A 14,826-nucleotide genomic window follows, 5' to 3' on the forward strand; every position below is an offset into this window, starting at 1 on the left:
CATTTCATGCCGACCTTAATAAAAACATGTGCGCATTATTAGTGAAGTGAAACATTTGGAATCTGAAACAGAAAAGCATTGAGAAGGCCAAAAATAAAAATAATCTGATAAAGTAAAGCTACTTGAAAAATGTATGGAAAGAAAACACTTTCTTATGATCCACTCCAAATGAAAGTCTAAATGTCCAAATACGTTTTGGGGGCAGCTGTTTGGGACTCTTGTGTTATTTACTCCACTTAACCAGAGAGGTCACTTACATAGCCTTTATTCATCAGCTCTTCCTCGCTCTCCCTTGTCTTTTACAGTCTTTATAACCTAAGGGATTAGAGAGACAGAGAGAGGGAATCTGAGGGTGTGTGTTTGTGTGAGAAAGAGACAGTGCATGGGCGGAAATTTGTGTGAAAAGCTGGAATGCTGATTGAAAGGGGCTGAAAAGTAAACACCGATAAACGGACAATGTAATCTGGGATCCACAACAACACAATATGGAAGTGCAACATACTTTAGAACTTTTTTATTTAAACCGATTCAACGATAAGAAAAAAATAACACCACCCTCAAAATACAAAGACAAACACTCGGCTTTAACCGGATTCTGATATCAAATGGGAAAATGCAGTCATGGAGTAACGGGATATAAAGAGGAATCTGGCAAGGAAAAAAAAAAACACAAATATCGTTGCAAACAGTTGCAGTGTCTTCTAAATGTTAAACGTATTCTTCATCATTCATTGCACCTACTGATCTCTTAAAGCAAAGCCCAGGATAGCAACACTCTTGAACGTCGGTAAGAAACACAAACCCTAACACTGACAAAAAGAAATGCAAAAACAACTACCATGCAAAATGTCTGTATGCTGTTAAAATGATATAGTCCAGGCTGAGCAACATCAGAATTTTAGAGATACATGCCAATAGCAGCTGTGCGCTGGAGCTAAGCTGATTGGAACCCACAATAAAAGATGTGTTCCAGAGGAAGTGATGTCACTTTTGGAATGGGTGACAGTTAAGAACAACACAGTCAAGTCACTCCGTATTAATGCACTTCAAAATAAACGTAATAAAATATGTAAGATAAATAATGAAAATTAATGCTTTTCAATTAGGTTTTTTTTTCTGTATGTTACTGATACTCAGTGGAATAAAAAAAACATTCAAGCTTTTGCTTACCTGGGCAGCTGTTTCTTAGTTTTTGTTTATTGGGCCCTTAACAAACTCCATATTCATTCATCTCCTGTTATATTAATGTGCATTAAAAAAAACAGATACTGTAACTCGTACTGGTGAGGGATAAATTAGGATTTCAGGAGGACAAAAAAAGGGGAGGGTATCTTTTCAATGGGAAAGGGGATGGGGCACTCTCCTGCGCCCCGTGTAAGTCCTGAATGGGAGGTGAGAGTGCTGCTTGCATTGTTTTTAACATCAGAACAATAGTTCAGAACTTCCCAAATTTTTTCTTCTTTTCTTCCTGTCGGGCCTTTCTTTTCAGGGGCTTGAAAAGCAGGAAAGAGGAAAAGCAGTTTAGCACAAATACATCACCATCAGACACAAACCTGTTTTTATCCATATAACAGACAAAGAAAAAATCACAGTACATGACAATATACATTAAATAAGTTATTTAACATTTATATTGCATTTATGAGTTTCATTCATGAGTTTGATTCAGTAATGATCCAGACACACTCAGTTTTGTTTTTTAGATCATTAGATTATTTCGTTTTTTGGGCAACACTGCCATGTTAGTAGCATAAATAATATAGCATGAACAGCACTGTGCTGAATCTCCATTTAAAAATGTTATATTTGCAGTGTGATTTTTCTATGATATTTGCCATTTGGTTTGACATTTGTGGAAGATTATTTGGAGTTGCAACACAGTTTTGTTAAGCTCTAACATGTTTACCATTTTATAAGAAATTGGGTTACACTAATTAATCTGGGTTATCAATGAAACAGTAAGACAGTTACAGAGATCAATATGCTCTCTTGTATTTGACGCTTTCGTTTCTTTGTAGTCCTACAATGTAGAAACCAGTTCCTATTAGCATGCAAAATTTCACCTCAAACATATATATACAAAACACATTTTAAAGTAGCCAGCAACATCTGTCACTCATTATTATCAATACAATGTTTGACAACATTGGATTTCATTCTATGGGCTAAAAACAGACATCGTTTAATTATTGAATGAAGAAAGGAGATCTTATAGGTTTGGAATGGCATGAAGGGGAGTAAAAATGACACATTTTTTCATTTTTTGCACTAATCTCCTAATGATATTTATGAAAAATACTTTTACCTTGAAAATGTTATTTACTTTCCTGTTCATAATAATATAACTACTTACGAGTATTGGCCCTTTCTTTTGGCTACCAAGATTATTACAGCAATGACAACAATCACCGCGATCAAAGCGCCAATGACGATCCCCACCAACTGTCCTGTGCCCATAGCTGAAATGAGGAAAATCAACACAGAGAAACGATATCATTGCAATCACTTGTTAAATTTTTTTTTTCCAGATGATTAATGATCAAAAAAAAACTTGGTCTAAACAGACCTTTACTCTAACATGCATTTACACTGTGTGCCTGTGAGTATACTGTATTTCTAACCTTCATCCTCCACCTTTACATCTGTAGTCTCTGATGGAGGTGCTGTTACTTCGGCTTTCAAAGTTACTTTTCTTGACTCTTGAATGAGAGTAGAGGCTTCAGGGCTGGTCGTCTCTTTAGGTCCAGCTTCTGTTGATTGTGCTGTATCTGTTGGGGCTGTTGTTTCTGATGAGGCTTCTGATTGTGTCACAGGTGCAGTTGTGGAAACCACTGGCACCACTTCTGTTGACGACGCTGTTTTTGTAGCCTCAGGAGCAGGCGTTGGCGTTGAGACCGCAGCTTGGGTAGCCGATCCCTCTGTTTTGGCAGTGAAATTCGACTGATTTGAGACAAGATTTGGTTCTGTAGCTGCAGTAACATTTGTTGGCACCACCAGAGTACCTGGTAAAACAATAAAAATGTTCGTAAAAATCTTACACTAGAAACCCTTATATGTTATATTTCAACATAAGAGGAGAGAGTTGGATGAAAATTGAGAAATTCCGGTAACACTGATGAAGTTTTGGTTGTATTGGATGGGTAAGTCAGAATTTTCTCATGGCCTGCCATTAATAGCGAGAACATTCCAGCCTTTTCCATCAGGCCAGTAAACACACACTTACACATTCACTCAAGACATGTACGCACAAAAACATTCTGCCTCTCTCGCAACAGGGAAAGTCATGTCCTGAGTATTCGGCTCGACTTCAGATCACATCCTTTCTACGTCATACCTTCAACCCGACTAATTGTCTCACTTCCTGGGTGGAGCCGGCAATGACTGCACAGAATGAATTAAAGCACTGGGAAAAAAGACTGGCAAAAATGGCATGTTTCCTCAGGGGCTGATCTTAGATATTTCTGCATCGCTCACAATTACCTCAGCAACCATTAGAGACCCAGCAAAAAAATCATCTCAGATCTGTGCTGTGTCTAAGCCAAATGGACTCCATATGAGAGACTTTCTCTTGGCGATCTGAGGGAAACCTCCCTTTACAATAACACCACCTCAAACTCAGCATGCATCATCAGTTCTGGGTGAATATCAAATTAATGTTTTAGTCCTTCAGTAGTTTGGAATTTAAAGAGTTCTTCACCCTAATGAAAATATGTCATTATAGCCTACTCATGAGGGTGAGTCGTTTCAAACCCATGTGACTGTCATTCTCTAACCCTAAATGGGATTTTTTTTCTTCTAAAGGGCTTTCTTTTTATAATGAAAATATATGACAAATTACAGTATACATTGAGTGTGTGTTTGCGCAATATCACACGAATAGCCACACTTGCTGTTTCTTCATAATTGTTTGTGGAAATTATAGTACTAGGACTTTCTGAGTGAACGTTGTTTTTCATTCATTGGAACTGCATTGAAAGAACACCCAGCAAAATCTGTCCTTTTGTAATCCACAGAAGAAAGAAAGTTATACGGGTTTGGAACAACATGAGTAAATGAGTATGTGAGGAATTGACAGCATGTTCATTTTTGGATGAAATATCCCTTATAACTGTCCCTAATAATGAGGTTTCCCCTAAGATAGTTATTTGAAACTCACATTTATATAACTTAATCAAGTGGACTCCAAAATAAAACATTAAAAGAAGTTAAGAACTTTTACATGAGAGGAGAAAATAATTGAATTATAAGTGGCCGTAAAAAAAAAAAAAAAATCACTGTTGCTTTTCATAGTGCCACAATCAAACAATACAGTGCTGTTAAGAAACATATTTAAGGGTGGGGTGCGGTCAGAGATCACATTGTCCTGTGTGTTTGTGTGTAAGTGTCAGTTTGTGTGTTCATATTAATGTTCTCGCTGACTGCTGCTAACAATCAGCTCATTATGTGTGAGACCCCAACAATTAGTTCTAAATATGGCTCTCTTCCCTTCCAACCACTACCACACACACTCACATAAATACACACAATGTGATGGGAGGAGTGGAACATGGAGAAGGAACTGGCTGTTTTCTCCCTCTCGTTCTCTGAGTTGTACTCAGCAGCATGGCCAGTGATTGTAGCAGTTAGTTATGTGAAGAATAATGTACAGTCAGTCGCTCATTATTGGTAAATAAACCCAAACTGGGAGATTGATACTTATAAAGGCCACACATTATGTTACCTGTACATTATCTTAAGCTTCTAAGTGGAAATAGTCCACTTGGGCATGACAAACAATACAAAAATAGTACAGTTATATTAATTCTGTAGTGATAATTTTCACTACATTCCCCAAATGAGATGCAAGATGGTGCCAGTTGCATTTGTATGATAGTGAAAGTGACAAGACAGTAGTGTTGGTTCGGTTACCTGGACAAATATCCACATTATTTTTAATGTAAGAAGAGAAAGCGCAGCCATTTTTACCTTAAGCATACAAGACTTCTGGTATCTGTCACTTCCAGTTATTTTAGCAGTATGAAAACATGAACAAACTTTTTAATATAAACACTAGCGCAAATAGTTTTACCGTTTACTGCATTTTGTTATTCTTGTAGTTATTTACCTATTGTGTCTAATGAACTGAAAGTCTCGCACGCTCACTGAGTTTTGCACTGAAATGCAGATGTTTACTTAATGAATAGGAAGTCTTGAACATTCACAGGAAATTTCTTCTGCATTGAAAAAATAAGATGGATACAAAATGGAAACTGGCAACAGTACATCCATCCAAACAGCTTGGCCTATGTAGGATCGTTTATCGGCAGTGGTAAATAAAGAATATCAGACCACCAAATGCCTTGATTGAGAAACAGCTCTTGCTTGACAGCACTGATTCAAAACCCACGAAAATAGAGCAGGTATGTGTGTGTCATCGAAAGTCCACCCATTAGATGATCAAATTCAAATCTATGACCAAGCCTGAAACAGTTTCCTGACAAAACCGAAGCCATAAAAGGGAAAGACAAGGAAAAGGAGAGACAAATATAGAGAAAAAGAGCAGAGAACAAGGGAAATAGAGCACAAGAGGCCAGTATTGGGTGTCTGTTAAACAGGGAGACAGAACTGTTTTCCCAGGTTATGGACAGGAAAGATAGACATCTCCCTTTACCCTAATTAATTACTCTGACTAATCTCGATCTACTCCTTCAGAATGTGTGTGTGTGTAGGGTGTGTGTGTATGCTGCGTGGGAGTATGAAGCTGGAATGGTTTAGTTCAGGAAGAACAAGTGAAGAACATCTCATTAAGGCAAATTTACTCCTTCAAACATATAAACACATATCAAGGTATGTCATGAGTGGGCAGTAGAGGACAGAGCTAGTGAAAAATCACTCTTATCACTAGAACAACACCTATACACATACTTAGGCTCTCACACTCCCAGTCTCCAGGGAACAACATATCTCAGACTAACACACACATGCTTATCTAAATACAGGACGTAGGAGTCCAGACCCGAGGGAGTCGAAACTGTATCGATATCGAGAACATTTGTGAAGTTGATTTATATTTAACACTAAGCAGTTGAGTAAAGGTAATTCAGCACAATAAAGTATATACAATAAAGTATAGTATTTATTGACATTTTAAATTAGTTTTAATTTAAAGCTGTTTAATTTAATGTTATGTGCTCTTAGTAATTTCTCCAGTTACAGGAGTTCCCAAAGCAACATTTCTTATTAAAATTTTTCATCGAATAATTATATTTTATTTTATTTCAGCTTTATTTGTAGTAAAGGTGCAGTAAGCGATTTCTGAGAAACGAAAGTGGATCAGACTGAGCACCAAAACACACTTGTAGCCAATCATCAGTAAGGGGCGTGTCCAGTAGTGATGGGGGAGGTGCCTGTGTTCTTAAAATTTGGGGTGGAGGCAAGATAGGGGTGCAATACTTTTGGCTAGAGGCGTGTTTGTTTTGGTGATTTCAAATATCAACAGCATTTCTCAGAAATTGCTTAATGCACCTTTATTAAAAATTATTTTAAGTTATCAGCAACAATATAGTTGAAGAGTGAATTTGGATTATGACGATAGTTTACCTTGTGTTGTATGGAATTCATTCAAATAAAGCCAAGAATGTCAGTTCAGGTTAATCTCTATTAGACAGCACTTCCAGGAGCTGATTAGATCCAGAGGACTGGATTTGATTTATTTTGAGTTGTAGGCTACTGAGCTAAAGATTGAATAGGTTGGGCTGAGTCTGTGGTAGTCAGAGATCCTGAGAGAGTTTCAGGGTTCATGTAGCTATATTAACAGTCAGTACACCCAATACCTTGATGTGCTCATGTGTCAGTTTACCATTACTCTATTCATAACACACACAACACATAACAGACTGACTGAGAGATCTGAAAAGGTAAAAAGTTCACAGAACAACACAAACATTAATCTATTCCTCAAACTAATTGTATAAATGAAACCGCATACAAAAAAAAAAAAGAGAGAGTACGGAATACTCTTTAACTGTCTGTTGAAGCCCCACTTTTAGAACAGGGAGTGGCACCATCAGACTGGGAAAACGGGAAGAAAGGGAGGCAAACTTTATCAGGAAAAAGAATAAGAGAGACAGAAGGAAGTCAGGAGAGGAAGAGTGTGCATTGATGCTCTCCTCTGACAGCAGGGACAGAAGTTTTCCAAAGTTTGAAACTTGTTGAGCATTTTAATGTGATGTTTAGAGGGCTGTAACTGACCCTGAGCAGTGAGTCAGAGGCATTGCAGTTTAAAAATAACGCACATGCCCCCCCCCAAACCCATCTCTGAGAGGGGTGAAAGCTTAATACCCTGCCAAAGATGGTTACAAGTGAAGGGGGGTGAGGAGAGGGAAAGAAAGACCTACAAAATAAGCTCCTATGGGGCGTCTTTCTCTCTCTCTCTCTCTCTCTCTCTCTCTCTCAGGCCTGCTCTGCCCTCAGACGTAACCAGCCTGTGTACTAAATGCTCAAATGATTCCCTTAAATATAGAGTTGGTTCTATTAATACACATGTAACCCTGCCCAGAGTGAAAGAAACAGGGAGAAACCGAGAAATAGATCAGTGCTGACTAACTCAAAGCAGGTAAATAACAGCATAACACTCATTGCACCATTACATAATTTTCCCAGCACTAGGTCCACATGAGAGAAACACTGTATCAGCACATGCTTAGATGTCTGGCTAATGTTGATTCATGAACAGAATGCACTGAAACATCATACATAGATTTACATGCTTTAATGTAATTTAACTATACACGTAAATTGATGTATATACGTAGATTTACGTGTATATATATATATATATATATATATATATATATATATATATATATATATATATATATATATATATATATACATACAATGAAATAATTTCAAATCATTTAAACATTGTAATACACAGTTTTACTTTACATAATCAAATTTAAAGCCAAAACACACCTTAAAAGAGAACAAACATCATTTAGTGGACCTTTGCTGAAATGAATGAAGGATATGGTTGGAAACAGATGGAGAGAATGGCCAGAGTGTTTGAAAGAAAGTAGAGCACACTGTATGGATGTTTACTTACTTGCTTGGGTAAAGGTAGAGAAAGGCCCCGCCAGGGTGACCAGCAACAGCAGGATGATCCTCATCATGGTCACTTTTCTTCAACTAAAACTTTAACTAATTAAGAGACTCCTGAAAGTACAACAGGCTGTGGATGAAATGCTGGCTCACACGCTCAGAAGTGTGGCTTAAAGTTGGTTTAAATGGAAAAGGGCGGTGAGGTCTGAAGCAGCAGTCTGGACAGAGGGACTGAGAGCCAAAGTGAGAGAGAGTAAATGTGTATTAGTGTGTCTTCAGAGGGTGAGGGGGTTGGGCATTGGTGTTAGAGTTAGGTGGTCCTGCCCCTTATGCCTTAAAGTAACTCTCTCTCTCTCTCTCTCTCTCTCTCTCTCTCAAACAGCCCCCAAATCACCTTTTTTATATTCCTTTTTTTTCTTGATTTTTTTATTTTGACCATTGCATTTCTTTTCTTAAATATAAAAAACATAGTAATATTAAATAAACAAAAAATCTATCTTATGGAACAGGTTTGTAATACTATATTAAATCTTATGTGATTATAAACAGGGCTGCGATTGCTAGACAGATTGAGCAATGGTTTGTAGCCTACTGAATATATGACTTTCCAAAATTTTTCCGAAAATAAGATGTGACTTAACACAGTACAGTCTATTGTACAGACTGTATGTCTGTCCTTCATAGCCATGTTGTGTAAAGTAATTGTGTAAAATAAATATAAATATAAATATGGCGCACACCCTGACTAAAGGTTTATTGGATTATGGGAATTTGTGAATTTAGGATGTAATTATGGACAGATTGCTTATTTTATCCCCGAAAATGAGAGTCGTCTACTTCCACGGTTTATGATTCCAAAGAATTTGAGGGGGGAAAACTTGACACCGAATTATTTTAAACCGTTAAAAAAGTTTGAAATGGCCTGTGTGGCATTTGTTAGGCGTGAATGCTGCCATTTTATGCTGTCATCTAGTGGCCAATTAGTGTAATTACAGGAGCACAATGTTCCTTCTGTCTGACAGCAGCCACATCCACACTCACACATCAACAACAAGACCACACAGAACATGTACATGTACAAGACTGAGGGTAGTTATATGGATTTTAATAACAGAACATGTAAAAATTGTGTAGGTTCATTCCTGTTATTTGTTACATTTTCATGTCTATATGTGACATAAAATATTGTATATAAAGTATATTATAAGTCTTAAAGATGGTAAATTACTTTTATAGTATTACAGTTAGGTGAAGGTGAATTTTAAATATGTTTTTTCTTCATGTTTTCCATTTCTCTAGTGAAAATGTGTCATGTACCAAAAACATGATTGAACAAATTTGATAGGTTTTCCCATTTCCTCAATATCACATTCCGAATTTTCTAATTGTTTGTAATGTCCCTTTAAAAACCAAAAGCTTCTTCCATGATGACATGAAGTGGCAGGAAGTTACATAATCCTGGTGGGGAAACAGCTGCACTGGCATTAGCAATGGATTTGATATATTCTTTGATGATCTGTCGTGTCAACGTCAAAGCACTCCATCATTTTAGATAAAACTACAGAAGTTAATATCAATAGTTTGATTCTTATAAGTATCTCTTATGCTAAACTCTTAGTATGCAACATTAATCTCTCTTAGAAAGTTCAAAAGGTACTGCATAACAGGAACGACCCTGAAGTATTTGAAAGACATTCTTTCAACTTATTCAAATGGATGCACCTCATCAAAATGTAAAAGACCAAGAGACAATAGGCTACACACATCACACATGAGACCCCAGGAGGAGGGCTGCTAAGTAAAAGGAAAGATAAGTCAGTTTAGCCAAGAATGAGAAGCAGAAGCGTCACTTAAAGGAAATACTCTTACTCACACATATATATATATATATATATATATATATATATATATATATATATATAAAATTAAAAAAAATTGTGTACACACACACATTTCCAGGGGCAGTGATTTTAGATGCTATCAGCATTGCCTTCTCTCCCTTTGTAGTGAGTGAAAATTGTGGTAAGTGATGTACTGTTGTTTGTTTACTGTAATTCTGTTTGTTTAAATCACATATTTTTAATTTGATGGTACTGTAACTTATTGTTTTTTGTTAGTTGATATATACTGTATGTACACTCACCTAAAGGATTATTAGGAACACCATAATACTGTGTTTGACCCCCTTTCACCTTCAGAACTGCCTTAATTCTACGTGGCAATGATTCAACAAGGTGCTGAAAGTATTCTTTAGAAATGTTGGCCCATATTGATAGGATAGCATTTTTCAGTTGGTGGAGATTTGTGGGATGCACATCCAGGGCATGAAGCTCCTGTTCCACCACATCCCAAAGATGCTCTATTGGGTTGAGATCTGGTGACTGTGGGGGCCATTTTAGTACAGTGAACTCATTGTCATGTTCAAGAAACCAATTTGAAATGATTCGAGCTTTGTGACATGGTGCATTATCCTGCTGGAAGTAGCCATCAGAGGATGGGTACACGGTGGTCATAAAGGGATGGACATGGTCAGAAACAATGCTCAGGTAGGCCGTGGCATTTAAACGATGCCCAATTGGCACTAAGGGGCCTAAAGTGTGCCAAGAAAACATCCCCCACACCATTACACCACCACCACCAGCCTGCACAGTGGTAACAAGGCATGATGGATCCATGTTCTCATTCTGTTTACGCCAAATTCTGACTCTACCATCTGAATGTCTCAACAGAAATCAAGACTCATCAGACCAGGCAACATTTTTCCAGTCTTCAACTGTCCAATTTTGGTGAGCTCGTGCAAATTGTAGCCTCTTTTTCCTATTTGTAGTGAAGATGAGTGGTACCCGGTGGGGTCTTCTGCTGTTGGAGCCCATCCGCCTCAAGGTTGTGAGTGTTGTGGCTTCACAATGGCTTTGATGCATACCTCGGTTGTAACGAGGGGTTATTTCAGTCAAAGTTGCTTATATATCAGCTTGAATCAGTCAGCCCATTCTCCTCTGACCTCTAGCATCAACAAGGCATTTTCGGCCACAGGACTGCCGCATACTGGATGTTTTTCCCTTTTCAAACCATTCTTTGTAAACCCTAGAAATGGTTGTGCGTGAAAATTACTTTTGTGAAATACTCAGACCAGCCCGTCTGGCACCAACAACCATGCCACGCTCAAAATTGCTTAAATCACCTTTCTTTCCCATTCTGACATTCAGTTTGGAGTTCAGGAGATTGTCTTGACCAGGACCACACCCCTAAATGCATTTAAGCAACTGCCATGTGATCGGTTGGTTAGATAATTGCATTAATGAGAAATTGGTGCTCCTAATAATCTTTTAGGTGAGTGTATGTATATATATATATATATATATATATATATATATATATATATATATATATATTACAGACCTAAAGTTTGGAAACATTACTATTTTTAATGTTTTTGAAAGAAGTTTCTTCTGCTCATCAAGCCTGCATTTATTTGATCAAAAATAAAAAATAATGTATTCCTGTGATGCAAAGCTGAGTTTTCAGCATCATTACTCCAGCCTTCAGTGTCACATGTAACATCCAGTCTATCACATGATCATTTAGAAATCATTCTAATATTCTGATTTATTATGAGTGTTGGAAACAGTTCTGCTGTCTAATATATTTGATGAATAAAAGGTTAAAAAGTTTAAAAAATTCTAATAATATATATTCTAATAATATATTTTCTTTACTATCACTTTTTATCAATTCAACACATCCTTGCTGAATAAAAGTATTGATTTTATTTAAAAAAAAAGAAAGAAAAAAATTACTGACCCCAAATTACTGATTACTACTTACCAGTAGTGTATATTGTTATTACAAAATATTTATATTTTAAAAACATTGCTTCTTTTTTTTTCTTTTTTTTACTTTTTATTCATCAAAGTATCCTAAAAAAGTATCACATGTTCTGAAAAAATATTAAGCAGCAGAACTGAATGAATGAATCATCATATTAGAATGATTTCTAAAGGATCATGTGATAATGATCATAAAAATTCAGCTTTGCATCACAGAAATAAATGATAATTTAAAGTATAATAAAGTTAAAAACAATTATTTTAAATTGTAATAATATAACACAATATTAAAAAAAAAATTCTGTATTTTTGATCAAATAAATGCAGGCTTGATGAGCAGAAGAAACTTCTTTCAAAAACATTAAAAATAGTAATGTTTCCAAACTTTTGGTCTGTACTGTATATATATATATATAATTTTTAATAAAATTAGGGAGCATGAACATATAATCAATAGCTTATTAGTCTTTTAGCTTATAAGGATTTGTTCACAGATTGAGATGCTGTTTGGACATGGTGATTTTTACTTAAAGGGATAGTTCACCCAAAAATTTAAATTCTGTCATCATTTACTCACCCTCATGTCGTTGCAAACCTGTATGAGTTGCTTTCTTATGTTAAACATAAAATAAGATATTTTGAAGATTGCTGGTAACCAAACAGTTTGTGGCTCCCATTGACTTCCAGTGTATTTATTTTCCTGCTATGAAAGTCAATGGGAGCCACCAACTGTTTGATTACCAGCAATCTTCAAAATATATTCTTTTATGTTCAACATAAAAAAGCAACTTGTACAGGTTTGGAACAACATGAGGGTAAGTAATCGATGACAGAATTTTCATTTTTGGGTGAACTATCCTCATGTCGTTCCAAACCCGTCAGACCTCCAGACCAGATCTTCGGAACACAGTTTAAGATATTTTAGATTTAGTCCGAGAGCTCTCAGTCCTTCCATTGAAAATGTATGTACGGTATACTGTCCATGTCCAGAAAGGTAAGAAAAACATCATCAACGTAGTCCATGTGACATCAGAGGGTCAGTTAGAATTTGTTGAAGCATCGAAAATACATTTTGGTCCAAAAATAGCAAAAACTACGACTTTATTCAGCATTGTCTTCTCTTCCGTGTCTGTTGTGAGAGAGTTCACTGCAGTTTAGCGATTTCCGGTTCGCGAACGAATCATTCGATGTAAACGGATCTTTTTGAACCAGTTCACCAAATCGAACTGAATCGTTTGAAACGGTTCGCGTCTCCAGTAAGCATTAATCCACAAATTACTAAAACTGTTAACTTTTTTAATGTGGCTGATACTCCCTCTGAGTTCAAACAAACCAATATCCCGGAGTAATTCATGCACTCAAACAGTACACTGACTGAACTGCTGTGAAAAGAGAACTGAAGATGAACACCGAGCCGAGCCAGATAACGAAAAAAGGATTGACTCTGATGTCACATGGGCTACTTTGAAGATGTTTTTCTTACCTTTCTGGACATGGACAGTATACCGTACACACATTTTCAATGGAGGAACAGAAAGCTCTATTTGGGTGAACTATCCCTTTAAGCCTTCAAGGATACAGTCAAATTAGCCTGAGAAAAAGAAAGAAATAGAAACAGGGTGAAAAACAGAGAGATTTGCTGTTTTATTTGATTGCTTTTTGTGTATGTGTGTTTGTTTGTGTGTGTGTATGTGTGTGTGTGAGTGTGAGAGAGAGAGAGAGAGAGAGAGAGAGAGAGAGAGAGAGAGACAGCTTTTCTGTGGTCTTCTTCGACTTTGTGACTATAAATGTTGAAGCAGATTATTCCACACACACACTTTGTCTTTCCAAGACTGTGGTTTCTGAACTCTGTAGATTTTGGATGTCAGCACACTCATTCGCCTGGCTGCCTTCACTCCACTCTTTTACCCTGCAGGCTTTTACCCCTGAGCGCAGTAGGAACACTTCAGCAGAAGCCTCTTGGATACATTTTTTGCTGCAATGACAGGGCCTTCTATCCAGATGTACTCGAATGCCCAGCTGTGCAGTGACGAGAGGGCAGCAGTTAAACATGACATACCGCAAGGATCCTCACTTCACTTCAGATCATTTAAATGCAACACAGCAGGACGTTATTTGTGAATCTCCAAAGAACAGAGAGATAGGGAGAGAGATGCTTCAGTTCTCTGACCTTTGGTTTCAGCTCTCATTATATCAAAAGCTTTATTTAGTCTGCCAGACACCTATGTGTACTCTCTTACAAATACTCACACACTTCAGCACAGAAAGACTTGTAATTTTACCGAGAAAAGGATGGTATCAAATGCAAAACACCTAATCTAACTAATCTGTCTCTTTAAATGATTTCCGCTGGTGTAAAATAATGTAGATAATTAAATAAGTATAGCGATATTTAATATTTTTAATATATATTTTTAAAATATTATATATTTTTAATTAAACAGATGAACACCAATTTGGCTGTAATGGGTGACTATAACATATTAAACCACCATCAGGCTATACAAGATGTAGATGAGTTTTTAGAGTCTGTGTTGTTTGAGAAGTCTATCACTTTCTCACTCTTTTTCAAAATGTGTCATAAATCTCTTCACTGCTGTTTAAACATCCCTCTTGACACTTGACGTGAGAATTCAATTAAGATGTTTCTGCAGGAATTAAATGTGGGAGAACATTGCTATTTTTTCAGCTTTACAACATTATACAGTAAATCGAATGTTGTAGTATGTCTTTCTTTTGTGTATTTTGCTACCTTATATTTCACTTTTTCTGACTGCATTATGATAACTGACTGCTAGATGATTAATTGTAATAGGCAGTATATTATTGATAGGTAGTATATGGAAGAATCCTGTATGATCGCTCTTTGCTCTTGGTTTGCTCTTGTTCAGTGACATATGACCATTAGAGGGCGACA

At 36.6% G+C, this 14,826-nt stretch overlaps 1 protein-coding gene across 1 annotated transcript; it reads right to left on the minus strand.

Annotated features, from left to right (window-relative positions):
- Nucleotides 1–499: 499 nt before the first annotated feature.
- LOC132114519 (podoplanin-like) lies at nt 500–8,338 on the minus strand. The gene is made up of 4 exons (XM_059522676.1): nt 8,087–8,338; nt 2,622–3,002; nt 2,354–2,459; nt 500–1,492 (listed from the first exon to the last, which is right to left on the minus strand). Exons 1-4 carry the CDS (start codon nt 8,151–8,153, stop codon nt 1,486–1,488), a joined length of 561 nt encoding a protein of 186 aa, XP_059378659.1. The 5' UTR covers nt 8,154–8,338; the 3' UTR covers nt 500–1,485.
- Nucleotides 8,339–14,826: the final 6,488 nt, after the last annotated feature.

Source organism: Carassius carassius, chromosome 34, assembly GCF_963082965.1.
Source record: "Carassius carassius chromosome 34, fCarCar2.1, whole genome shotgun sequence".
NCBI lineage: Eukaryota > Metazoa > Chordata > Actinopteri > Cypriniformes > Cyprinidae > Carassius > Carassius carassius.